The following is a 26,336-nucleotide window of genomic DNA, read 5'->3' on the forward strand; positions in this document are numbered from 1 at the left end:
TGTGTGTGGGGAGGGGGGGGGGGGGGGGGGGTATTTTGTTGGTTTTTTTCAGAGCTGAAGACTTGGGAGAAATATTTCCTGATGACTTTATATTGTACCCAGGGTTGTAATATAGCGCCGGGGGGGTGGTCTAGGCCCCGGCCTCGCCTGCCAGAATGGAGTTGGCAGGCAGTGTGGGGGAAAAAACCTTCTTACTTTACCATTTCAGTGTCAATCACGGTGTCAGAAAAGACATTTTAATGCACCCACCCGTTACATTGGCGTGTCAGAGCCAGAGAATATTTATTGTGGTCACTTACTTTATATTAGGGGCCATTAGGACCCTGTTTCGGTCGCTAACGAGAACCGAGGCCGAGGGATAAGCAAAAGTTCCCGGGCGTTTAGCGGAGCCGCAGTCGGCCGGAGACACGGACGCGGCCGCGCGGGGGTCTGCCAGGAGCGACTCCTCTTAACTCCGGGCTGTTGGGTCAGTTTACAGTAACTGAGCCGCCGACAATACCCGAGAGGGGAGGAGGTGCCGACTCCGGGCAGAGAAACCCGACTCACGACCCCGTGGGCAGATTCATCATCGGATCCGACTGCTCCTTAAAGAATAAAGGCCGCTCTCCGTTTAAAAAAAAAAAAAGGAAAAAGAAGGGTGTTGACGTGGCTGCGCTGTAGGGCTCGGTTTTGACTCAGAACTCTCTGTGAATTTATGGCCGAAGCCTTTGCCAAATAACCAGCCCCGGTGCCAACAATTTTCCCCCCGACAGCTGAATTTTCTTTTTTTTTTTTTTTTTTTTTTTTTTTTTTATTTCTCTCTCACTCCTTCTATCTCTGGGGACCTCTGTGGTTCACTTAAGTGTTTGGACTGAACCCAGACGTCCTGATTGTGTATAATACTGGAAGGTGCTGCTCAAACAAGTCGGTGGATGGATTTTTCTCTGAAGAGACTCGACCGTCTGCAGGTCTTTTTTTCTTTTCTGCTCACGCTTCGCCTCGCGGTAGAATTCACACCGTTTTCTTCTCCTTCTTCTCCTTGCATTTCCCGAATGCGTCGTGTTTATTTCTTGCTTTTAAAGCTTGGTGTGTTTCCGGGTGGGATGGGGTGAATATTTATAGCACTAAAAAGCCCTGCTGGTTTAAAAGGTTAACGTTACAGACCCGGCCACCGTGCATTCTTGGAACCCGGGTTCATTCGTCAGTGCACTGGGTGTCTTATTCGGTGCCTTGGGCCAGAAAAGGGTCCAGGATACGTTTTCATTATATAGCGTCAATGCCCAACCACACGTTCCCCTTCATCAGATTCATTCAGGCAGCAGACGCCACCGGTAACGGCCGCCACGCCCGTTCGGTTTTTATTTGGTGCCATCTTCGGCTTTAAAACCGCGTTAAGTAACATGATTGTAACCTCCGGTTCGTAGGAGTACCTTGTATTGTCAGTTTGTGCTGATCAGTGGTTCTTCATGTGTAATGTGAGTTTGTACATATGTTGTTCAATAGGCAGAAATGATTCTTTATCTGTTGTTTTATTTGTGAGAATACAGTGAATGTGACATTTTTTTTTATTTAAAAGTAGGTAAAGGTATATTAGGTACACCACCAACAGACAGCGCTGTTTCCTAAGCGACTGAAACAAATTTAGACTTGATTGAAATGTAACTCGGTTATAAGAATAGGGAACTTGCTGGGTTTTTTTTTTCCTCCTCAGAGAAGCACTTTATGTTTTTATATTCGTTTAGCGCTTTTGTGGTTTTGAAGTGAAGAGGTCACTCATGTAGTTATAAAAAAAAAAAAAGTAGAGAAAAGAAAAGAATAAAGAGAAATAACGAAATAAAAAAACAAAAAAAAAAAACAACTGAAAGGCAGAAAGCAGTGTTGGAAAAAAATGCCGTGCCACACGCCAGCTGTACATATTGTAAATTATTTATTGAAAGAAATAAATTGTCTCGTTGATTTGTTTTGGGATTTGTGTCTGATTTATTTCTCTCGAACACTTCAGTGGAATTCAGATACATGGGCGCAGAAATGCCACCTCAGCCCTGTGTTGGTCTACAGCGCCACCTAGTAGGATTTGCGTGATACTGCATTTATTACAAACCTAGCATTAAATGTCACCAGAAAGTACTTATTCGAAACATCCTAAGTAACATTTTCATGGTTCTGGTCATTTTTTATGAGCAGTGTATATCAGTCCTGAATGTTCACAATACAAAATAAAAGCACACAAAAAGGCATAGTTTCATGAAGTAGGAAATTTTAATACATAGAGGTCTATAAACATATTTACAGTATAATCCATGAGAACAGTGGCTTTTTTTCACAAATATAAATTACTCTGATTGGCTTGTCTGTGTAACCCCAGAAGCGAGCGCATGTGGCGGAGTCGGTGCAGTTGGCAGCTTGCAGTCGGAGCAGATGTGACCGTGATCTACCAAAATGGACAATAATACACTGGTGCACCTCGGTGCAGTTTCCACTCGTTCTTCGGTAAATCACACACACTTTCATACCAGGCTAATGATTAGAATTAAATAGAACACCCTAATACTGAAACCTGCTCTGTAGTTTTAAAGGTCCTTCCAAAGTCCATGTACTCATACAGTGTCAAAACGCACAGGAATAAGGCACAAAATGGAGAGAAACATTACTACCGCGAGTCAGAAACCGCAGACCATACAGGCAGTTCCTTATTCAGGCCACAAAAATAAATTCAGACATTAATTCATAGACATCCCCAAATTATCCCAGGTAAATTACAGCACACACAATCAAAAAATGGAGGAAAAAAAAAAAAAAAAGTAGAAAGAAGCACATTGACAATATTCCGTAATACTTGAACAGTAAAAGACTAGTAGTGTAATGAACGTTTGGTGCAACACGGTGCAGGAAGGAGTACCATTCGTACTTCTATATACTGACCAGTAATATCCTGTTCTGACCTGGCTCCGTTACAAATGAAAATAGCTTAGTGAAAGAGATATAGTGTTATGAATAACCATACCAGCCCATAGGTGGATTTAAAAATGAAGGTGCAAGAAATTGTGAATGAAGCTTGGGTTGCGATTAAAAGTGCGATGGACACAGTTTTTTTTCTTTTTTTTAATATCTGTATAACCTGCTTTTGAGTATGATATCTATAACAGAAGAGAGGAAGAAGTTGTTTTGGGGGTGAAATCCCTTTCTAATGACTTTCAAAAGGCCAAATACAATCAGGCACTTCGTTATTTCTCATTCAAACTTCAAAAGGCATCAAAGTTCGTTCCTATACCAGTCCACAGGACTAACAATACGTGTCTTCTCGTGGTTTTTGTCCCCAGCAGGCAATGGCTGGTCACGTCTGCACTGGTGATGGTAACGTGCAGCGCGGCAGTGTGGGGAGGTTCAGTTTTCACCACCGCGTGTGGTACGTATAAACCTGCCCCCACTGGTCCTCTAGCAACATCTTGCTGTCCCCTAAGCGTCCCTCAAGTCTACCTGTTGTTCCAGTTTAAATCGACTATGGGTTTGGCTTCCGCAGTCCTCTCGGGGGGCGAGCGTGAGTCGTGGGGAGACTTCTGGGCCTGTGGGGAGCGGGGGTCCAATAGCGGAGGGGGCTTGTCGGGATGGAAGGGTCGGAAATGCTCGGACCCCATGGGACCGTGACTCCCCGGGGGTCCGCGATGGTCGGGCATCCGTCTAAACTCCTGAGGGTGGCCCACCCCTCCTCCGCCCCCACTACCGGATCCTTGATGGTAGTTCTGAGGGCGGAAGTCGTCCATCCGCCTCCTCTTGGGGTCCATGTGGCTGTAAAAGTCAGCGACAGTTAGAGAAAAATCTCGTTACCCGTTGACTATTCACTCGACAACCGGTTCATCTTACCGGTCATAATAATCCCTGTGTCCTCTGTGATCTCGGTCGTTGCCGTACGTGTCATATGGCCGTTTGCGGGGAGAGCCACTACTGCGGTACCCTCCAGAGCTCCGGTACGAGTCCCCGTGAGGCCGGCGGTCGCCATAGTGATGGTCTTTATAGCGGTCATGCTGGTGATGCCGATCACCCTGCCACGCCTGGTTACTGTTCCCTCCGTAACCGTAGTTTCTCTCCCTCTTCCAGTCTCCCCGATCTGTTTTACAAAACATCAAACTGCAGCTTCACGCATCATCATTATTACATTATTTATCATTTATTCGAAAATATGTGGGATATTTTCGTAGCAGTATATGAGACATTGCGGACATTCGCAAATCAGCTAAAAGACCAATCAGAATTCCTGAACACACCTATATGTTTGGTTTAGTCATTTTTCTTTAATAATATAAAATTTGGTAATTATTTAAAAACCAGATTATAGGTATTGAGGATCCCCATCGCATGACTTTGCATGTGCGACGTACTGACAGAAATGGGTTTAAATGGTAAAGTATGGTATGTAAAAACTCTTAAATAATAACTATGGGCTCCTCACATTTTAAACTTTGTTTATAAAAAAATTATTAAGGGTCAACTTCTGAGTGACAAAAAGTTAGTTCCAAGAAGCAGATAAATAGCACGTACAGAGCACCTGAAAAGTATTCACAGCGCATCATTTTTTCCACATTCTGTTATGTTACAGCTGCTTTCAGTCCCAATGAGTCCAAAACCACCAGGCCTGGCCAAACACCTAAACTGAGCAATCAGTGGAAAAGGTGACCAAAAACCCAGGGGTCACTCTTGTCAGATCTCCAGAGGTCCTCTATGGACAGAGGAGAGGAGCAATTCACCAATCAGGCCTGTATGGTAGAGTGGCCAGACGGAAGCCACTCCTTAATAAAAGGCAAAGGAATTCTCTGGTCTGATGAGACAAAGATTGAACTCTTTGGTGTGAATGCCAGATGTCACATTTGAAGGAAACCAGGCACCGCTCATCACCAGGCCAATACCATCCCTACAGTGAAGCATGTTGGTGGCAGCATCATGCTGCAAAAAACAAGCTGTGAATACTTTCTGGATGCACTGTATTCCTTTTCTTAATTTCTGTAAAATTAAATTAGCAAACTCTCACCACATGCTACATTACAGAGCTTTTGAACAGCTACAATAGAGCAAAAAAAAAACAATACTCTTCCTCTTGATTCAAACTTGGTTCTATGTCTCACCATCATTGGGGAAGTGCCTCTTATTGGGCTGGTTATAGGACTCCCTGTGGTGGCTATGGGAAGAAGGCTGAGGGGGGTGACCTGGAGGTTGGTGGCCTTTCGGAGGAGGCTGGGTGCCTGTGGAGTCCCGACTGGAGCCAGACGGCTCAGGTCTGAAGGCCTTTTTCTTAGACGAGGAATCGTCCTTCTTCTCTTTCTAAACGTCAACAGAATTTACATCACTCTGCCATTTGAACGGATTACAATGAATTTCATCACCTCATTACTATTCAGAGCTCAGAGTGTACCTCTTCCTCTTGAGAGCGCTTCTTCAGTGCCATCTTGTACAGTTTGTGCAGTTTTTTGGCACCAAATTCAGTGAACTTGGACACAAAGATCCATAAGTTTCTGATAAAGAAAAACATGAAGAGCTTCAAACACTAACTCTAAATATCACAGCTATTGAAAGCATCACTGCTGGTGTGACTTGGCCAAATGGAAGACTGCAGTCGTACCTGCGCCAGGTTTTGACATGCTCAGGGTCGCTGTGGGTTTTAAGGCACTCGGTGATGCGGTCTCCGATCTTCAGCAGGCAGGTTCGCAAGTGCTGCAGCTGCTCCGGCACGGACAGGCCCTCGTCCGGCTTATCTAACTGCTTCAGGGCCTTCTTCACCGGCCTCATCTTCTCCTTACACTGCACGCACATCAACATACAGTCAGCAACTATGCAAACAGACCCTCAACTGAACTTTTGTGAGGATCCTCATAACTTTAAAATTGCAGCAAGTTCACAACTTTCAGTAAAATACTACTCGCCTATGAACCAGAAGTCCGAACCCCACTTACTACCATGGTGTCCATGAGCAAGACACTTAACATTGAGTGTCTCCAGGAGGACTGTCACTACTGATTGTAAGTCGCTCTGGATGAGGGTGTCTGATAAATGCTGGAAATATGTAAAATATATAGAACACAATAGCCAAGTCACTTACGATGCTGAAGGTCTCCTGGTCCAACTCATCATCTTCTTTACCAATAGGTACAGGCTCGGTTCCTGCTTTGATGTGCACAGGACCCTGGGCCTTCTTCCCTTTTGTTCCTGGTTTGGCCTGAAATGTATTTTTAGTAAAGTCACAGCAAACCAAACCCAGAAAAAACACATGTAAGAGTTACAAAATGTTTATATACTTTCAAAGGACAACGGCTAAAGACCCAAAAATACCTTTTCTTTTTTGGGCTTGGAACGCTTCTTGTCTTTGTCACCGTCCTTGTCTTTCTTAGGAGTTGTCTGTTTTTCTTTGTTCTCTTTGTTGTCCTTCTTCTTCGGTTTCTTTTTCGACGGCGATTTATCTGCACCTTCATCCTTCAGAGAACAGATGGAGACCCACTGAAGTACACGGACCATGCTGGTCTAGAGAAAGAGCGTTTCGGTGACGTACCTTCACCTCGCCCTCCTCTGAAGGGATATCAGACAGGCGAGGAGAGGCCATCTCGTTGGCCAGCTCCTCTTTGGGAGCCTTGTTTTCCTTTGTCGTAATCCTGGATTTCCTTTTCCTCGCTTTAACCTACAGTGGAGGGATAGAAGGAGGTTAGAACAAGACCCCGTTCCATAGACAAAGCATAATTAATAATTATTAAGAAATAAACAGGAGTTCACCTCCTCCCCCGGTTTAGATGGTTCTTTACTCTCCTGTTCCTTCTTCAGAAGTTTTAGAAGGTAGTCGGCTCGGAGCTGCAGTTGCTTAGCCTGGGGCTTCTTCACCAAGTCATCTGGAAGGATCTATTAATAAAAAAACAGCAGGTTTACTGGGGATGTAAAAATATTTGCAGGAATTCAGTCGTAGGCATGAAGCCCTGTGCTTTGCGGACTATTGGCTGTGCTCTCTGTACCTTGTCGGCCAGCTTCACATCCGGGTCGGTCTTTATAAGATCCCAGTTTCCATAACCGTGTTCATAAATACCCAGCAAGAGCTGAGTGTCATCCTGGATGTCCCAGTCCACATCAAAGTGAGGGATCTTCACACGACAGGTCAGCTGAAATCTGACAGGATCAGTCTATGAGTTAAAAGAACGCATTCTCAAGTCTTATACATAAAAAAAAGATGCACTGATGCCTACTTGCTCCTTTCTGCAGGATTGGAGGGCACGGCTTTATGCAGAGGCTCAAACTCCTCTTCGTGCTGAATGATGGACTTGGCATTGACCTGCACTCCGGAGATCTTTATGTTGATGCCTCGCCTCTTCCCTGGGCCCTTTGCTACAAGGAAGATAAAATGCAACTAAGAAAGGATGCTTATAAAATGCAGGGTTCCCACTCTAAGTCAGACTTAAAATTCCCTGACTTTTCCATGGCTTTCCCTGATCAAAAGGCAGAAAATCCATGACCTCCCATATAAAGACATGTCCAATACAAACACCCAACACCCAAAGACATTATAGTTGAATATACGCAGCCTGGCATGTTGAAAGGAACACACCGAAACCTCAACTCCATCCCTCACATCCTCTACGTGAATCTTATATTTTATCACTTTGGATGAGCCAGTCCTTAAATTCATAAATTCTTCCATATGTTGAAATGTACACTTACCTGACATGTTTGGTAAGTTATCAAGTGTAGGGACATATGTCGACACAGATTTTGCGTTCTCAAATGTTGCACGTTTTTTTGGGCGAGGTTTTGAGAAAATCAAAAACACTCACTGGGAACAAAGACGTGTAAATTCACATCAGATTTTAGCACTAAATGTTATTAACAGAATTCCCTGACTTGTCACCCAAATGATCAAAGTCCCAGACATTCCCTGCCTGGAAATGGCTTTACTGAAATCCCCAGATATTCCAGAAATTCTCTGACCCGTAGGAACTCTCAAGCAAGCCTTTCATGATTTTATAAATCTAGAGGAAATACTTGATGAAATATCATTGGTAAAAGGTAAACTGGATTACAAAATTCACCCCAATTCAAGACAACTTCCCTTTTTCTAAGACTAAATAAATCCTTTGTTACAACTTTAGCGCCATCTATTGGCGCCTGGGTTTGCGTCTAGGCCACAAACGTAACTTTTCTTTGTTGGTAATTGGATGAATGGTAATTGGATGGTAATTGGATGAATGACCACTCACCTTCAGTAGGGTTTTCTTTAAGGTGCTCCTCATGTTCCTGTACTGCGTTCACACAGCTGCTGTGCACCAGCTCTCCCAGTCTCTTCAGGTCTGCGATGGACTTGTCCACCAGCTCGGAGTCCCGTGCTATAGCCTCCAGCCTGAAGAGTCCAATCCGGACAAAAGAAGCACCGTTATTGGTTCATTTCACACATGGTTACGAATGCAAACTTCTGAAATAATGACCTTTACCGTTCCAGTGGCGCTCCAAATTTCTTGTATGCCTTTATAAACCTGTTGAATGATCACGGATCAATTTAAGTGCCGAAACATTGAGTGACGGGTGCTCAGACGTAGGCACAGCAGGGCGGGTGGCGCATTACCTGCGGATTTCGGCGTCGGTGAATCCCTCCACGTTGTTCTTGCGCGCTCTGGGCCGGCCACGCCTCTTTGGTTTCTTATCGTCCTCGCTGTCATCCGTCTCGCTCTCGGACCCGGAGGACCGGTGTTTCAGCTTGGAGCCCACGTCACTGTCACTATCATTAGCCTGGGCCTGCAGAACGGTTACACAAACCATCACCTGTCGTGTGGCGGTCTCTGTGATCATTAATACACTTTCAAAAAGAAAAAGGGATGAAAGCCCCTGTGTTTGTTTTTCATTCTGTTTGTTTGATCCGAGTCATTTCCCGCAGCAGAACGCGTAATGAGCCTGTGGATTCAGACCGTTTTAAAACCTAAGGACTCATTACAGAAACGCATGATTCCATACTCACATTCAGCCAAGACAACAATCACACACACACACACGGCAACACACGTTAGAAGTCTGCAATATAAGCAGCGATGAAAGCGCACACGCTTCAGACAGCCACCTGGTGTATACTGTGTGTTTTTGAACATGTGTGTGTGTGCGTGCATGCATGTGGACGGCTCACCCTCTTGTTGGAGCTCCTACTACGAGGCAGCATGTAGATGTCCTCCATCTCCTTCTGCTTCTCCTCCTCCTCCACTTTGCGGCGCTGCTCCTCCGGGATGATATCGTCCCAGTCGCGTGCGGGTCGCTCGTCCAGCTCTGGCGCGCTCTCGTCCATGGTGAAGTTAGCCACCTGCCGGGATTCAAAAGATAACACCTAGTTTAATACGTGGTTAGGGGAGGAGTCGATGGCAAGATGACCCCGGAGGACAGTGAGTGGCTGCCTGGGCTGGGAATGTGTACAGAAACTGCTCTGGACCATGGTCTGGTAATCAGAGATAACAACCAGTGGTAATTTCATTTCATATACATTTCATATACTCTCTATTGGTATATTATTTTACTGTAGTTTTTCGTGGTACTTTTTCAGAATGGAACCACCTTAAACTGTGACAGGAGCTCATCTGTAGCGCTGGACCCCTGATCACTCTCCCTGGTCTCCGCCAACCGCAGGATCTCATCAATGTCCATTTCCTGTCAAACAAGTCAAAATGAACTCTCTTCCTCTCATTTTCCCAACACACTACATTCATATAATAAAACATACCTGTGGCTCTGACTCCTCACCCTCAGCCTCTTTGAACAGGTCTTCAGCACCAAACTTCAAAATGGCAGTCAGTTCCTCTTTATTAAACGGGTTGGAACTGTGACATAAACGTCACATTCAGATTAAAATCAAAAACTAAAAAACACAGCAAATAAACGGCAAATCTACTCACTTAGAATTTCCTGAGCTGTTGTCCAATACAGTACGTCCAGTGGTGTCCATCCTCTGAATGACCAGATGGTCCAGAACCATTTTCTTCTTAGCCCTCTCGATAATGTCCTCCTCCACCGTGCCCTTTGTGACCAGACGATAAATGTTCACCTGAAGAAGATAAAACAGAAAATGAAATATAAAAAAAAAACAAAAACCAGCAGTAATTCCCAGGCCTCATCTCAATCTTTATTTAAATCTTCATATTTGCCTAGATACAGCAGTGCATTGTGGGTAATGTTTTACGTCTTAACCTGCTTCTTCTGGCCAATCCTGTGCGCCCTGGCCTGAGCCTGGAGGTCGTTCTGGGGATTCCAGTCAGAGTCGAAGATGACCACGGTGTCGGCAGAGGCCAGGTTTATACCCAGACCTCCTGCTCGTGTGGAAAGCAGGAAACAGAAGTCCTGAGGGAGGAATTGGATCAGGATCAGTACCTGGCACCATCGAGTAACTACTGAAATATTTCAATTTCATTAAATAAAGTTTTTTTTTTTTTTTTTCGAACCATTGACAGCATTGAGTGCTGTTGTTCTTTTTAAAATGTGGCCACTTCTGTCACGGTGCACGTAAACAGCAACGTCCGTTGTGTGGGCACAGCCCTCCAAATTCACACTGACACCAAACGGTGCATAGAGAAGCGTGCAGAGGTTATAGAAACCCGCCTTGTTTACGGACTTCTCCCACGTACCTCGGAGCCTTCGGCGTTAAAGTGGTCGAGCGCCTGCTTTCGGAGTTCTCCCTTTATGGAGCCGTCCAAGCGCTGAGGAGAAAAACAGAGTGGTCAGGGCTGGCACGTCGCCTGAACCTCCGGGCGTCCGCTGCCAACGCTCGCAAACCTCGTCCTATACGTTCCACAGCACGAAGCCCGTTTTCTCAGACGGCTCCAGTCGGTTTTCCACTCGGATTTTTGTGGCAGGAATTTATTTGGGCATGTCAGTGGAGCTCACGCCCGAGCCCTCTGAAGACCACCAAGATCAAATCGGAAAATAACTGTGGGATAAATATAACCGCAGGGTCCGTGTGAGTTTGTAAACTGCAGCTCGGACACGTGACCCTGTCGACACCGGAGTCGGCTGCGGCCCGAAACTACGCCTCCCTGCGGGCGAGCAGCCAGAATACCGTAGGCCTGCTCTGTACCTGGAATGGGTAGCGCTTCATAGCCAGGTAGTCGGCCAGGATGTCCAGCATGCGGACCATCTGCGAGAAGATGAGGACGCGGTTGCCTCTTTCTCTTAGTCGGGTCAGCAACTTGTCCAAAAGCACCAGCTTCCCGCTCCCTCGCACCAGGGCCTACATCGCACAAATCAACACACATTTCAATACTCTGGACACTCTGCTTCATAGGTAATGTGGTTCATAAGTGAACTTCTCATGCATTTCTCAGTAGACACATCAACTTCAGCCATGCATAGTATTTTTTTTTTTTTTGCATTACAAGACATGTATCAATCTTTTTTGCAAGGTTGCATATAATATATGCTCGAAAAATCATATTTAAGTATTTGACTGATTGTAGCATCAAAGTTATCATTAAAATGTTAGCCTAACCTTGGAAAATGCAATAAACAATTGGATTATTAAGATTATTTGGAATGCCAAAAAAAAAATATTATGTTACATGACACTTAGCAGATGCTCTTATCTAGATATACAGTCAGGTCCATAAATATTGGAACATCAACATAATTCTAATCTTTTTGGATCTATACACCACCACAACGGATTTGAAATGAAACAAACAAGATGTGCTTTAATGGCAGACTTTCAGCTTTCAATCAGGTGACCAGTGAAAAAACAGTTTGCATATGTGCTTCTCACTTTTTAAGGGACCAGAAGGACTGGGACAATTGGCCGCTCAGCTGTTCCATGGCCTGGTATGATTTATTCCCACATCATCCCATTTACAAGGTCTAGAGTTCGTTTCAAGTGAGCTATTTGCATTTGGAATCTGTCAACTCTCAATATGAGATCGAAAGAGCGGTCACGATTATTAAAGCAAGCCATCATTAGGCTGAAAAGTGAAAAACAACCCCAACAGAGCAGTAGCAAACATTAGGTGTGGTCAGATAATTTTTTTGGAACATTCTTTAAAGGAAAGAAGAAAAAAAAAAGACACACCGACAGGACACATTTACATTTACAGCATTTATCATTATCCAGAGCAACTTACAATCAGTAGTTACAGGGACAGTAGTTTTCCAATATTTATGGACCTGACTGTAGGGACAGACAGGGTTATGTGTCTTGCTCAGTTACAGAGATCCAACTAATGCGGTAATAATTTCAGCCATACTGTTTTTTACATCAATTCCACTGTACCTGCAGATGCTCCTGTGCCTCCTCATGTTCGCCCTCCTCTGGATGTCTGATGAGGAACCCGTGGTTGCAGCACTTCTTCAGCTCCATGACGATGTTCAGGAAGCCGGAAGAGCTGCCTCTAGTACCTTTTGAGAGGGCCTTATAATTTCTGGTTAGGATCCATCTATCACAGATGAAAACGTTGAAATATTATAGAATTTTAATGAATCATTATCAATATATTATAAAATATTGACGAATCGACCGGCAGTACTGGCTGTAGGGCAAACAGTGTGACCAAAACTCACTTGTAGAACTGCTTCTGCTGAGCAGACATGTCCACACGCAGTATCTGTTCCACTTTGGCAGGCAATGACTTTTCCACATCCTTCTTAACACGTCTGAGCAGAAAGGGCTCGAGGACCTTGTGCAGGCTCTGGTAGCCATTGTCCCTCCCTTTGCCATGTTCCTCCTCAAAGTCCTCCCAGGACTCAAACCTGTGGGGAGAAATGACACTATATTTCACATAATTATAGCCACTATTGTCATCTATATTTAGAAATTTACATAGGTGGCCACTATTTTGAATGTTCTACAGACACATTCCAGAAATGGGGAAAAAAAAACAATGCATGTATCCATGCAAAAAACAATGTGCCATTGCTCTTTTGTTGGGCTTTCAGTGAAAAATTGCATGCTTCTAGATTACAAGCCCATAAACCGAAATGCAAATCAAACTGTGAGCGTGTTGAACACCTCAGAACAGTGCTACACCCTGTACAAGTCACAGTGTGATACGTGTGATACGTACTTGTCAGGCATGAGGAAGTGCAGCAGCGACCAGAGCTCTTTCAGTGAGTTCTGCAGCGGGGTGCCAGTAATCAGTAGCCTGTGGTTGGACCTGAAATCAATCAGAGTTTTGTAGAGCAGCGAGTCGTCATTCTTCAGCCGATGGGCTTCATCCACTCCAAGAAAGGCCCAATTGATGTTTCCCAGGACGCCCTGTGGAGAAGGAAAAAGCCATGAATTACCACTAAAAGCTAATAAATAGATACAATGGTGACAAAATACACTTGTCTTTAAATTTACCTTATCCTTCAGGAGAATTTCATACGTGGTCAAAAGTGCATTAAACTTAATTCTTTTGGTCTGCTGGTTTATCCACTCATAATCTCGGATCTAAGTAAATGAGGAGGAAAAACAGGACACACTCATGTTATTTTGTACTCACACACAAAACCATTCTAGCCTCATATTTCACAGAAGTATCCAACATTGTACCGTCTTCCTGCTCAAGACGTCCCCCAGGTAGACCACCACATTCATGTCTGGGGCCCATGTGGCAAATTCCCGCTGCCAGGAGGTAAGTGTGGACAAGGGCACCACGAGCAGGAAGGGTCCGTAGAGCTGGTGCTGGTGGAAGAGGTAGGAGAGGAAGGAGATGGTCTGAATGGTCTTCCCCAACCCCATCTCATCGGCTAAGATAACACTGTTACACCTTGAAGACACAGGCAGGGAACAGAAACACACAGGATGTCATGCTCGGATGGTCACTGTCTATAAAATATGTTTGGCTAATTGCAAAGTCAATAAAAAAAATCCACACACATTAAATTAGCATTCAAATCATTTAAATAAAAGTGAGGTAGAACCATATGGACATTAATCTGTCCCAATTTTGGTCATAAATGCAAAGAAGGATTTATCCTATCATGTCTTCATCAGCCAAAGTGAGAATGATGCAGTGATGATACCTGCACCAGGAGTGAGCCAGCCAGTTCACCCCATCCAGCTGGTAATCTCGGAGCTCTAGGTTCTCATTACCAATATACGACGGTTGCTGCTTCAGTGCGGCAAAGCGTGGCCGCTGTTTCAGGACCTGAAAGACGTCTCATTATTAAGCGATCGGGAAAGTAAAAATGCATAAAATAAACAGCTACACATGTCCCTCCACCATTATTGAGAGTATGAGACATTGGTACTTGGTCTGAAACCCACTTTGCAGTCTTTGGAGGGCACCGTTTTGCTGGTGTTTCTGTGGTTGAAGCTGTCTATGCAATGCTGGAACTTCTTCTTCACCAGGGCCCCGTCTTCCCAGCTGCACTCGGCATATGGCAGCCCCATCCATTTACACAGGTACTCAGGCTCGTTGGATGTGGTCTTATGAGCTGTTATAGGATTATATAGTATTATATTTAGGAGAAATCACCAGCATATTTCTGAATTTTTGTATACAGAACGCGGTATTCTGTACTCACAGGGAAAATCAGATGGACCCTGCGACTTCCCTGTTTTCGTTGCTGTTTGGGGAGAAGGGAGATTTTGGCGTTATGAAGGCTTTGACATTTGTTTCTGCCATCAATCCCACAACGTTTTATGTCGAATATTTAGATCCTATTTAGGTCCTTTCAATGTGGCAAAACAAACTCGCATTCTGTTCAATGTGTCAGTAAACCTCAAGATGTCTCACCAATCACTCTTTCCACTATTTGAAACTGCTTGTTCAGGTCTGTGGTGAGCTCTTGCTGGCAGTTGTAGTACTCCAGATCCTCAGGAGATGCTCGGGTCAACCTAGGAATGAGAGACAGCGCTCAGTGGGGACATTCGGAGAGGGCAAACGAATCAGGGCTCGACGGCAGAATGCCTGCATACCAAAAATTGAGCTCGTCATTTTTCTTCTTGAAGTTCTCCAACTTCTTCAGTCCTTTCACCTTCTGCTGGGTGAGGGTTTCCATGCTCTCCCAGGTATTATGGATATAGGACCAGCCTTTCCACTTAATGAGGTACTGTGTCTCGCCCTCATCCTTCTCCGGGTCAAAACCCACCCCCGGGTCTCTGTTCTCCTCCATGGCGTATAGGGTTGTGCATGGCCCAGAGGCTGCAAACGTCACAGAATACCATGAAGACTACAAACACAAACCAACAAAGGAGCGCAGACAAGTCAGACCGTCAGAATTACTTACCACCTTTCTTCCCTGTCCTGGTGTCCATGACCTTCTCGATGGTCTCACTGTCATCATCTTGCTGCTCCTCTGCAGCGTCCCCAGCCATTTCTATAAGATCATCAGAGTCTGTCTCAAAGTCGTTTTGGTCTTCTTTATAGCTGGAGACAACAAACAGAAGGATAGAATAATAAGTCACATCATAGGAAAAGTGTCAATTTGAAGGACTGGTCTCAAAAAAAAAACAGTGGAATAGAGTTCATTAATTTGCCAACCACAATTCTTGAACACATGAAAATGTATCTATTTGAAAGTGAAGAGAAAGTCAAATGAATGTCATAATGATGCACAGCCCACACAACAAAACGTGTCCTCTGCATTTAACCCATAACCCTTAGCGAGCAGCGTGTGGGACCAGTACCTCAGCTCAGTGACACCATGGCAAGAGGCCAGCTGATGGTGCCATGAGCAAGTTTGACATCGAGAACAGAAACTGGAAGAAAAACAAACCACGCACACATTTGCTGTTTTAGAAGAAATTGCTTGTCGAGAACAGGTACTGAGCAACTATTCTCATTTAAGTATATTAAGAATTACAGTTACATGTAATTACACGTAAATCAGTATTCTGCAGGGTGTTTTTTGCGTGTGTTGTGGCATATTTCTGACTATTTGGGGCTGAATCTGGCAACACTGCATGCTGCTTTCTGACATACTGACATTAGGGGTTAAAATAGTCCAGAATGGGGAAATAACATGCAGAATTTGTTGCCATGGATTCCTTAAAAATATGCTTATATAAATGCTCAAGTTTTGAGTGACAAACAAATACATAAGTGAAATTAGATTAGATGTTCTGCTCAACATTTCTCATAGAAAGGTATAGTTTACCTGACTTTAGTAACTCCCCTCCTCCGCGTTTGTCTCTTGGGAGTATCCTCATCGTCATCATCGTCATCATCTTCCTCCTCTTCTGACGAATCATGCTTCCGTCGTTTTCGGCCCTTTTGAGACTGCTGTTGCTTGGCTGCAGTTTTGGTCTGTGGTCTATCGAGGACGAAGATAAGAAAAGAACACAGAAACACACATACAGAAAGATTGTCACCCTTTGGACAAACAAGGCTTCCACTCGGCATGTTCCCTGCCCCCTTCTCTAGCTGCACACCGATTGTACCCATACACTACGTGGGGGTACTTGTGCGCCAGTGACCTTAAGACAGCTTGCGGTCATTTAAATTAAACCACAGAATATTATTTAAAAATCATCAAACCAATCAGATAACTGACTTTATTTTATACTGGATGTTAGAGAACGTTCAGGAAAAACCCCCACTTTTAATATAGCAAATTAGTAAGAAGCAGTGGTTAAAGTGGGATTCTGGAGGTGGAAGAACGTCTTCAGATATCTTTTTTTTTTTTTTTTTCTTGTTTTCTCACTTCCACAAAATCACTCCAGCCCTGCCCAATTTAACCTTTGATGAGAGCAGAAATAAAGGCAGTGCTCATAAACTGATATTAGAGAGCTGTCTCAAGGCCAGGCCACACGCTTACCTTCTCGCAGGAAGTCGTCTGGATCTAATTTTTTTCTCTTCCTGCTCACTTTCTGAACTGCTGGATTCCTCCTCCTCATCCTCCTCCTCTTCGTCATCATCATCATCATCTTTCCAGGTATTTCTTTCAACACAGAAATACCACAGTTTCACCCTTTGGGCTCACTACGCTACACAGCTGAAAGGCCCCTGGCCTGGCCCGATAACTCAGTTCAGAAAATCAGCTTTAAAGTGTCCATACAGGTTGTCCACTAGCTTTGTCTAAACCAGTCAGAGTTCAGTAACCAACAAACCTGATGTCTAAAGAATGAGAGTGCTCTACACACATAAGAACTGTCCTTGCTCGGACACATCATTCAAATGATGTTGAAATCAGCAAAAAGTAAAAGTGTGCTTGCATGAAAAACATCATATTGGATGAAGTACACTACCATTCAAAGGTTTGGGCTCATTTAGAAACGTCTTTTTAGGATGGGAAACAACTGTTTGGTCCAGACATAAAACTCTGAGCCAGACGTTGTTTAAATGACTGTAGTATATGCATATATATGCATACACGTAGAGAGGAACTTTATCAGCAACAATGAATCTTAAGTTCCAGTGAAATGGCAACTTATTTAAATTACTTATTATTGGCAAAAACAGTTGAACTAATTAAAGAAGCAATAAAACTGGCAGAATTCACACTATTACTGTGTATATATTTCTATTTCAAACACAATCATGTGCTTTCTAAATGACCCTACATTCTGAAGGGTAAATTAACTGTCAATGAGTAAAGTATACGTGGTTCTATGAAAACAAAACATTTCCTTTCAGATGAAATATGATAAGACTGGACAGAATGCATGGCATCATTTAATTTTCCCAAGTTTCAGCATGAAATTAATTAAATGTTGATCACCTGTTCACACACACAAAAGACCACTTACTGTTTCTTTTTCTGTTGGGGTCCTTTACGTTTTGGACTTTCACTTTCGGAATCACTGCTGCCCTGCTGATTAAGAAGAAACCTCTTTATTTTTTTTCCTTTTTATTTGGGTGCAATCATCTGCTCAAGATTTCAGGACAACATTTCTACAGAGTCGCCGCTAGATGGCGCTGCAGTAAAAGAATTGCACCTTCATACACGTTTTATAAAATAAAATCTTCTTGTATAAAGGGATACTTTTGTGTCCCGTTTAGCTTCACAACAATTAGCTTAACATTTTAATTGAAATGAACACATTTAATTTTGACTGATCATTAAAAACACAGAATTCTTTAAAACTGGACAGAACTCAAAATGATCCCTCACCTCTGCTCCTATGTTGAGACGAGAGGGCTCCTGCCTACTGCGATTAGACCTCCGGACACCGTACACATCCGGGTGTTCCTCCCACATCTATAAGTTTGAAAACGAGGACTTTAAACGAAGGTGGCTCCAACTGATTCCAATTCCAAGAAATAACTATCTTTTTTTCCCTCCACCTCTTATGTGAATCTAATGTCAGTAGAGGACAAGAGTCCTCTTCAGCTTGAAGTTGGAAATGAGATTAGCTTGATTAATGAGATGCTGTTCTGACCTGATCCTCTTAAATTCCAAAAATGGCAAAAAAAAAAGGACTTTCCTCAAAAGTGTGCATACCAGATAAAAAACACAAGACAGTATTCTAGAACGCTTGAAACTACCTTCTTTACATCTGCCAGCTTGTCTTTCTTCCGAACTGGTTTGTCTTTGACCTCCACTTGAGCCCGCTGGGTCTTGGACCCAGTGGATTCACTCTCCGAAGCGGAGTTGCTATCAGACTCGGTGAAGCTGTTGGACTCGGAGTGGTGGGAGCGCTCCCTGTCAGTGCCCTGTTCACTCTCCGACTGGCTCCCCGACTCTGATGCGGAGTGGTTTGACTCCTCAGACGCCGAATTGCTACAAATGTTGAAAATTACTGATCAGACTAAAGGATACTATCAGAAATCAATAACTCAGTTACACATGACCCATCATGGTACAGGGGGCATGGAAAAAAAAAACTAAGGTGCAAATAACAAGAGAACCCCCTCATTATATATCTCTAGAGGCTTCATGACACAATTTACCCCCATCAGGACCAACCTGGAAAAGTTTGATTTAGTTCTTCTGTCTATATTTTCTAGTGAACCCATAATTAACAAACAGAGAACTGTAAATTACCCTGAATTTCTGGAATGCTCTTACACTGTAAAAGTGCACCTTGGAGCCAAAAAAACAAAACAAAAAAAAAACATAACGTTTCAGAATATGGATAGAATGATTATAAATAACTGTGGACCAGTGACCTTCAGGGACCTCATACCACCAGGGATTAAACCATACAGTAATCCATTTAAAATGCTATGATATGTGAGAAAGAACCATAATATGTACAATATTAAATGTATACTGAATATTCATCTAAATTAACAATCAAGTTTGATATTTTACTTTTTTTTTGGTACAAACTGACTCCTTGAGGAGTTGTGAGCTCATTAAATATACAAATGGTTTTGAAATATAATTGATATAGGCAGAGGCTATTACATGTATCACTCAATGAAATCAAATTTTAAGTATGAAATCAATATTCTTCTAAAACCTCCTGGGAAAAATTCCTCTGTGCCTTTATAGCTGCAGACTGCTGACGAAGCAGGCAGACATGGCTGCTTCAAGCTTACGTCATTTGGGGGCGTGACTCATGTCCACTGAGCTCCTATTGGCTAATGTATTACTAGGCAGGAAAAGAGCCAATCCAAATTGAGCATACCAGCGATGACCTCTTAAGCACTTCCTGTTTCCCCTTCCTGTAGTTCCAAGTCCCTTTCATGTAATGCAAGTCATACCAACTATGCAGCACAAAGCAAGAGCCATTTTGTGACTTTGAAGTGGACTTTTCAGCCGTTTAATGAACCAGATCACACCTCTAACTTTCAGGGTATACAAGTTCATTCTAAAATATACACAAATAACAATATGTGATCTTCTAGCCAGTGAGATCACATCAATCTCTCCAGAATCACCACTCATTACATATTATTTCAAACTGCAGTTTACAAAATGGCTGCTACAGCCACAGGCTTAGTATGTGTCTTACGTGGCACCTTATTTGCACTACATGCCACCATCCAAATGATATACCACCATCTCATTATGAATGGCTGATCATGTTACACTGCATAAAGTGCCATTTAATAATCCCTGACAGCGATGGTTAAAGGTAGGTTGAGCATTGGAAATAGAATTCCAAAAGGCACCACAAAATGATAGCCAGAAGCACAGTTTTCAGTCTTAAACACCACTACCAACTCAGACAACATTCCTCCGACACTATTAAATAAAGCAAACTGGTTCGTAACTTTGTGATATATTTAGGCCCTGTAAGAGGATGTCCAGTGGCACCACTGACTTTTATATGGTTGGTAGTAGCCTAGTGAGCAACACACTCGCCTATGAAACGAAAAAGACCCACTTATTGCCATTGTGTCCCTAAGCAAGACAAGTGTCTCCAGGGAAACTGTACCTGTAAATACTGATTGTAAATTGCTCTGGACAAGGACGTCTGATAAATGCTATAATTGTAATGTGTCCATTACAGGACTTCATCCTTGGTTGTCAGTGTGGTCACCTTTTTACATTGTCTGAAAGTACCAGATGAATGGCTGAAGTTTTAATAAATAAATAAATAAATAAATAAACAGGTCTGTTACCAAACCACAGTGGTGTAACAAGTGATCTTGTCCAACTCAAAGCAAAAATATAAAAATGAAATTAATCTTAACAGATAAGTGATTTGTGAACTGTGAAATTAAAGATGCATTTTTAAATAGAATGGTCCTAAATGACAATTTGCAACTATTATTCAAGAGAGCTACACAAATGAAAAGTAACTAAGCTCTAAAAGGCACAACAGACTTTCACTACCATGGTCTGAGAGCATTTGTCTTGAGAATTAATTGGGTTAGAAAAACATGTACTTTTTGTTAATCAAACAAGTTGAGGGGGCTATATACACAGTTTTAAAAAGTTAGAATGATAACTCATAATAAGTAGTTGATTACAGATCATCAAGTTACATTCTGTTAAAAGTTATGTTTAAATTGCAGATTAAGACAGCAACCTGTGAGCTATGGTTCCAACAGTTTATTAAACAAATTATTCATGCAAAACACTTACATAATAAAAGGTGCAAAATCAAAGACAGAATTAAACCAAATCATTAAAATGCATCTCGGGGAGAAAAAAACAAAACACAGGAACACTTCATATTTCTTGATGCAAACAAAACTTTTTTTTTTTTTTACTATTGTGCAAAGACTCTCGGATTCGTAGCATTAGCGAAGTCATTGATTGTTCTTGTGAGAGAAATGAATTATATTCAATAACATTCAATAATCAGTGTATCATGTAGTAATGGTAAGACCACTGATAAAAATTGTATATAAAATTTGGAATAAAAACCTGTAGAATGCAAAATCTGGTAAAAAAAATGGAAGAACATATGATTAACCTGAAAAGTAGCCACATAAATAATGCAAGTGTCTTATTAATACAACGTCATAGGAATTCATTCAAATGTCAAAGATGTAAATGACTTCCCACCTATGACCCCTCAGGGTGCCCCCAAAGGACACAAAATAGCACATGCTGGTGTCCTTAGAATGTGTTCCTAAATATAGTTTGCACCCACTAAACCCTTTTCAAATATTAGAATTTCAAGCAACCAGGTTAAAATTGCCCCCTTGCTAAAAAAATAAATAAATAATTGCATTAATACAATGATTGCAAAAGCTATACTCAATAACAACCTAAAGTTTAGGCCTGCGCTCAACAAGATGAATTAGTTCAAATTATGTTTTATTTTAGGCAAATTACATCCAAAAATCATTTCCTAACAAATATTATACCTTATAAGTATGAGTCTGTCTGAATGTGAATGTAAATAAATGTAGATGTAGATTACTTTAGACCACATAAAACATACATAAGCAGTCCGTCATCAGAGCATTTAGTACAACGTGGCAGCACTACCTATATAAACCAATCAGGGACAGATATCCTTTACATGACTAAAACACGTGGAGAGATAATCAAGAAAATGTTCGATAAGAGGCATTAAGGTTGCATGTAAAATGCTGCATTGCAGCACAGACTAATCAGGCAAGGTCATTTTCCACTCACGAAGGAACAAAAAAAAAAAGAAAAACTAGTTTACCCCAAACAAAACCGAAGACCCGGGATTGCTGTGCATTTGTGTGATGATGGCTGAGAAGGGCCGCAGTAGTCAGGTCTCAAGTTTTTACAAATGCTAGCAAATTTAGGGTGTGGCTATTTAACAAGCCCAAGGTCATCGAATGTAATCTTGTGAGAAATGTATAAATCGTGTTTGAAACGTCCATGCAGGTGACCAGCCAGGCTTGTCAATGTAAACAATCGGGGGAAATATTGGGGGATATATAAAAAATATAAAAGACCATACCTTGATGCATTGCTTTGAGTCGAGCCTTCATCCTCGTGCTTTTTACTCTTATTCTTCATCATCGTTTTTCTGGAATACTTTAGTTTTTTTTTTTCTCTCGATGATTTTATGTCCAGGTATTTGCTGTCAAAAGTTGAAAGGAGGGTGAGCTGTCATACAAAGTCCCATCTGCCTGCTTTTGCTAAAAGGACAGCAAAAGCCTTGCCGTTGCGACAAAGGAACGGGACGGCACCTTTTCGGAGGTTATAAAACGAAATATCAGAATAAATAGCACACACTCATGTATCGATAGATAAATATCCCAGCTTCAACACTAATCGATAGGAAAACCATGTGTTGAAATCATTACAATGCGATCCGTGCAGCACAAATTTTAACTGCGTCACCACACAATAGACCAACAAGAGATTATGAAAAATCCAATTTGAAATAAAAAAAAAAAAGTAAACATACCTATTCCATGAAATGTTAGAGGATGTAATGTACCAGTGTACATTAAGGGCTGCAAAATGACGCTTTATTCTTTTGGCGATAAAAGAAAAAAAAACAACAACTCAATACGACGTTTAAAATATGAATCGCGTTTTTTTTTTTCATCTGAACATGTAAATAAGAACGCGGTTAATAAAGGCTATTGTGCCGAGCGGAGGCTCTGAGGTGAGGACCGAAGCGCACTAAAAATGGAGGCGCGCCATGGCTGCCAGTGAAAGGCAGGGAAAACAACGAGTCGCGCATACGCTCAACAGCACGGCTCCCCTCGACGGCTCCACGCGCGGTCTGCCCCCGAAATCCTCATTTTTCCACGGCAAAAACGCCCGCCGCGAGTCTGCGCTTACGCCCCGGCCCCGTCGCGACGCGCGGACTTGGCGAAAGTTAGTGAAAAGTGCCCTCGACGCGTTCGGCTTCCCAAGACTCGTCCGCCATCTAGAGCTCCTTCCCGGCTCTGAAAGCTTAGCCCTTTGATTGACGTTCTTTCCATTTACCCCAGACTCAGGTGATGTGCTAAAGACCCACCCCTTTTCTTATTTTCAACATAAAACTGCCGAAATATCACGGCCTTTATTCCACAGCTGACCTATGCATCCAGTGCACAGCACATCTAATCATCTAATCCTTTGGTTTTAGTAAAAGTATATGAAATATTTTATTCTGGAAGCCACCACTTCCTGTTCAGACAGGAAATGAGATAACAGAAGCCATTTTATGGCAAGTGTGCTCTGGACACCATTTTAAAAACTGCCATTGCATCTGACTTCATATTACCAGAAGGAATATTTTTAAAAAAGCAAAGCTTTCATTTATTTTGTCCACGCAATAGGACTTAATGAATCCATTTCCTAGTTAATATACCAAAATTTTACATGCCATAATAAAGAAATACACTTATACTGCTTACTTATGAACTACCAGATAAAGTGAATGTTATTGGAAAATTATTGGGTGGGGGACTATTTCATTACGTATTACGATTACCCGACAAAAAACCCCGACATATGAGCTAGCTAGAAGCTAGCTTACTCCAAAATATTTTAAAGCAAATAATGAAAAATAGTTTCAATTAACTCGCAAAAAAAATGCAATATTAAAATCCAGACACATAGCTACTATCCAGACACCAGGCTAATGCATTAAAGAGGGAAACAATTTGAAGTTTTGCTTTGATTTCCAGACTTCGTTTACGATGTTTGCATTTTTGGTCAATTTGCAGTAACTAACGACAGCAAGTCGAAATTGTTGAATATAATTAAATCTTTTATTTAACATAAAAACAATTCAACTAAAGGCAATACAAATAATTTCAGTCAATAAAAAAAAGCACCCATCACAATAAACATGACAGTACAAAGTGTTTCGAAAGAACTTTCAAGTCAAACATTAGATTCAAACATTCACTGAAAATTCACTCAGCCATTCGAAATTGTGAAGCAATTGACCTATTTGGGAAAATTAAACAAAAATCCAATTTTAAAAAAGAAAAATGTCGCCATCTTGATAAAGCAGAGGTCTCCATGCGAATCTCCAGTTGTTTGGGGTCTTAAGGAATTAAAAGGAAAAGGAAACAGAATGTAAACCCCAAATTGCATGTGAAACCAAATGAAAAGTACTTTTTGTAATACAAAATCAAGATACCCTACAAGCTAGCATCATGGGATCTTTAACAATCATTGCAAATATTCCTTAACTCGGAAATCGTTTTTTTCCCCAAATTCAACCAAAACCTTCTTGGAACAAAAAAGCCCAGTAACAGAACTATGCAAGAAAGTGTGTAGGCTCAATTTAACAAGTAGCTTAAATGCAATCAAAAAAATCCTAAAAGTTGCTAGTTCATTGATGGCTAAAAGCAAAACATAGCTAATTTTTACGATACTCAAATGTCATTCAAGATAACAGGCATTAGCTTTTGTAAATTTCTTTCATCAAGCTGGAACTAGTATTCAATGCTGCTCTCAATTCCTTTCATTACTGTATTGTCCTTACTGTACAATAATGAGACATCTTGAATTCATCTCCGAAAACATAACATTCAAGACATTTAGGAATGTTACAACACATGTCTGTCATTTTCAGAAACCGCATAAGGCAGGGAAGAAAAAGGCTCCTATGCTATAAGCATTGTCATAAAAAAATTGTAATAGCAATGTGTCACATGGTTATACATAGTAAAACAAAACTAAATATTAGCCTACGATTAACAATCCTCTCCACTAGGTGGAGCAGCGATCAGATTCTGGAAAATCACGCTTTAAGAACCTTCAATTTAAAAAATGATCACTAGTTACATATAATTCTTCATTAAAAAACACTACAGGCCTGAAATATAGGATGGATTTCAAACAATCACCCTAACAATTACCTCATATCAATGTAATTCAAACTGTGCACTAGTATATAATTAATTATATAGCTGCTTGTGAGCAATCATACAGTAGAAGTAGCTAATAAAAAATAAAAAGTACTTGTTGAGTGTATAGAGGCTTTGCAGGCATCTACTTTGGCTTATATGTGTTATTGTGTATGTAATAATACAGGGAAGTAAAAACTATGGGATCAATGGTTCTGAGACTTTCCTATGCATTGAATAAAGCGAAACAAGCGAATAATAATATCTGCCGTCTAATACTGGATCCAAAGAAGAAGAATAAAAGTATAGTAAATACAATGTCACCAAGGTATTCAAATGACAGTAGACTATTATTTATGGAACGTGATGACAGACATCTGAAGTAGCATGCCAATACTTTTTAAAATCAAAAAAGCAGACTTACAGGGTAGTCTTCTGTTTCTCGTACTCCTTGAATAGATCTTAGGTCCCCTCCAGAAGCCTGTTTAACAAACAAGAAAACAAAAGGGTCAATAACACAAAAGACGCAAACAGTAAGAAAAAATTTCCACAACGGTTATTAATTTGCTTTGAGTATGAGTTACATTGCCAAACACAAACAAATGTGTACTCAATCATTTGTCAGATTCTTTAACTGGCACATTCATATAGAAATGAAAGCTTTTTTGTTTATAATAAGACATTAAAACTACTGTTGCAGTGGGTCTTTAGCACATCACCTGAGTCTGGGGTAAATGGAAAGAACGTCAATCAAAGGGCTAAGCTTTCAGAGCTGAGAAGGAGCTTGCATATTAAAATTTCTTCCTAGATTTGTGCTCACAATATTAGGCAAGTATTCACTGAATATCCAAGTGGTCAGTTTTATTTTTATGGTTGAAAGGTAAATTAAAACAATAAAGTTGTAAGATCTGTGGTTGTGTGCGAATTCAACTGAAGTGATTCTAATTACCCTGTATACAGAGGATGGTTCCTTACAAGTATAGCAGAAAATTAAACCTTAAAAAAAAAATAAAAACAGAAAGACTTCACAAGATAAAAGATATACTACTAAGGAAAACTGCATTGTTACTGAAGAATTTTTGGAAATAAGACATTCAAGTTTGATAATACCATGCAGATGGACTGAAGTCTTTAACAAGATTTTTCAAAATAAAAGCCAAACATTGGCCGCCCAACTTCAGGAGTCTGTGTTGAGCATCAGGCATCAATACACCTTGATCACAGGACACCACAGGAGTGTGGTAATCTTGTGAAAATGCTACAGCAATATTTAAAAACATTTGCTGTAATATGATTGTAGGTTACATTTTTGGACTGTGGTATGGA

The 26,336-nt window shown here is 41.5% G+C and overlaps 1 protein-coding gene across 8 annotated transcripts in view; it reads right to left on the reverse strand.

Moving 5' to 3' along the window:
- Window positions 1-2,219: 2,219 nt before the first annotated feature.
- Window positions 2,220-26,336, reverse strand: part of chd2 (chromodomain helicase DNA binding protein 2) — a 28,338-nt gene continuing 4,221 nt past the window's right edge. The window contains exons 1-39 of one of the 8 annotated variants that reach the window (XM_028957304.1): window positions 22,622-23,484; window positions 22,169-22,291; window positions 18,372-18,606; window positions 17,998-18,084; window positions 17,633-17,694; window positions 16,702-16,824; window positions 16,042-16,197; window positions 15,172-15,311; window positions 14,861-15,086; window positions 14,679-14,779; window positions 14,467-14,508; window positions 14,207-14,376; window positions 13,963-14,087; window positions 13,490-13,706; window positions 13,298-13,387; window positions 13,020-13,210; window positions 12,517-12,705; window positions 12,230-12,392; window positions 11,048-11,200; window positions 10,599-10,670; window positions 10,165-10,314; window positions 9,873-10,021; window positions 9,701-9,797; window positions 9,535-9,627; window positions 9,116-9,286; window positions 8,564-8,733; window positions 8,433-8,474; window positions 8,202-8,341; window positions 7,194-7,332; window positions 6,966-7,116; window positions 6,733-6,855; window positions 6,515-6,640; window positions 6,298-6,438; window positions 6,068-6,184; window positions 5,591-5,769; window positions 5,384-5,483; window positions 5,097-5,292; window positions 3,841-4,084; window positions 2,220-3,765 (exon numbers count right to left, since the gene is read on the reverse strand). In XM_028957304.1, coding sequence (XP_028813137.1) covers window positions 3,453-3,765; window positions 3,841-4,084; window positions 5,097-5,292; window positions 5,384-5,483; window positions 5,591-5,769; window positions 6,068-6,184; window positions 6,298-6,438; window positions 6,515-6,640; window positions 6,733-6,855; window positions 6,966-7,116; window positions 7,194-7,332; window positions 8,202-8,341; window positions 8,433-8,474; window positions 8,564-8,733; window positions 9,116-9,286; window positions 9,535-9,627; window positions 9,701-9,797; window positions 9,873-10,021; window positions 10,165-10,314; window positions 10,599-10,670; window positions 11,048-11,200; window positions 12,230-12,392; window positions 12,517-12,705; window positions 13,020-13,210; window positions 13,298-13,387; window positions 13,490-13,706; window positions 13,963-14,087; window positions 14,207-14,376; window positions 14,467-14,508; window positions 14,679-14,779; window positions 14,861-15,086; window positions 15,172-15,311; window positions 16,042-16,197; window positions 16,702-16,824; window positions 17,633-17,694; window positions 17,998-18,084; window positions 18,372-18,606; window positions 22,169-22,230 — 5,445 coding nt within the window. In that variant the 5' untranslated portion in view covers window positions 22,231-22,291; window positions 22,622-23,484 and the 3' untranslated portion in view covers window positions 2,220-3,452. Of the gene's footprint in view, window positions 3,766-3,840; window positions 4,085-5,096; window positions 5,293-5,383; window positions 5,484-5,590; window positions 5,770-6,067; window positions 6,185-6,297; window positions 6,439-6,514; window positions 6,641-6,732; window positions 6,856-6,965; window positions 7,117-7,193; window positions 7,333-8,201; window positions 8,342-8,432; window positions 8,475-8,563; window positions 8,734-9,115; window positions 9,287-9,534; window positions 9,628-9,700; window positions 9,798-9,872; window positions 10,022-10,164; window positions 10,315-10,598; window positions 10,671-11,047; window positions 11,201-12,229; window positions 12,393-12,516; window positions 12,706-13,019; window positions 13,211-13,297; window positions 13,388-13,489; window positions 13,707-13,962; window positions 14,088-14,206; window positions 14,377-14,466; window positions 14,509-14,678; window positions 14,780-14,860; window positions 15,087-15,171; window positions 15,312-16,041; window positions 16,198-16,701; window positions 16,825-17,632; window positions 17,698-17,997; window positions 18,085-18,371; window positions 18,607-20,817; window positions 22,601-22,621; window positions 24,203-25,434; window positions 25,492-26,336 lie in introns of those variants that run through there. The other 7 variants (XM_028957301.1, XM_028957302.1, XM_028957307.1 and 4 more) reach the window with 7 other exon arrangements.

Source organism: Denticeps clupeoides, chromosome 17, assembly GCF_900700375.1.
Source record: "Denticeps clupeoides chromosome 17, fDenClu1.1, whole genome shotgun sequence".
Lineage (NCBI taxonomy): Eukaryota > Metazoa > Chordata > Actinopteri > Clupeiformes > Denticipitidae > Denticeps > Denticeps clupeoides.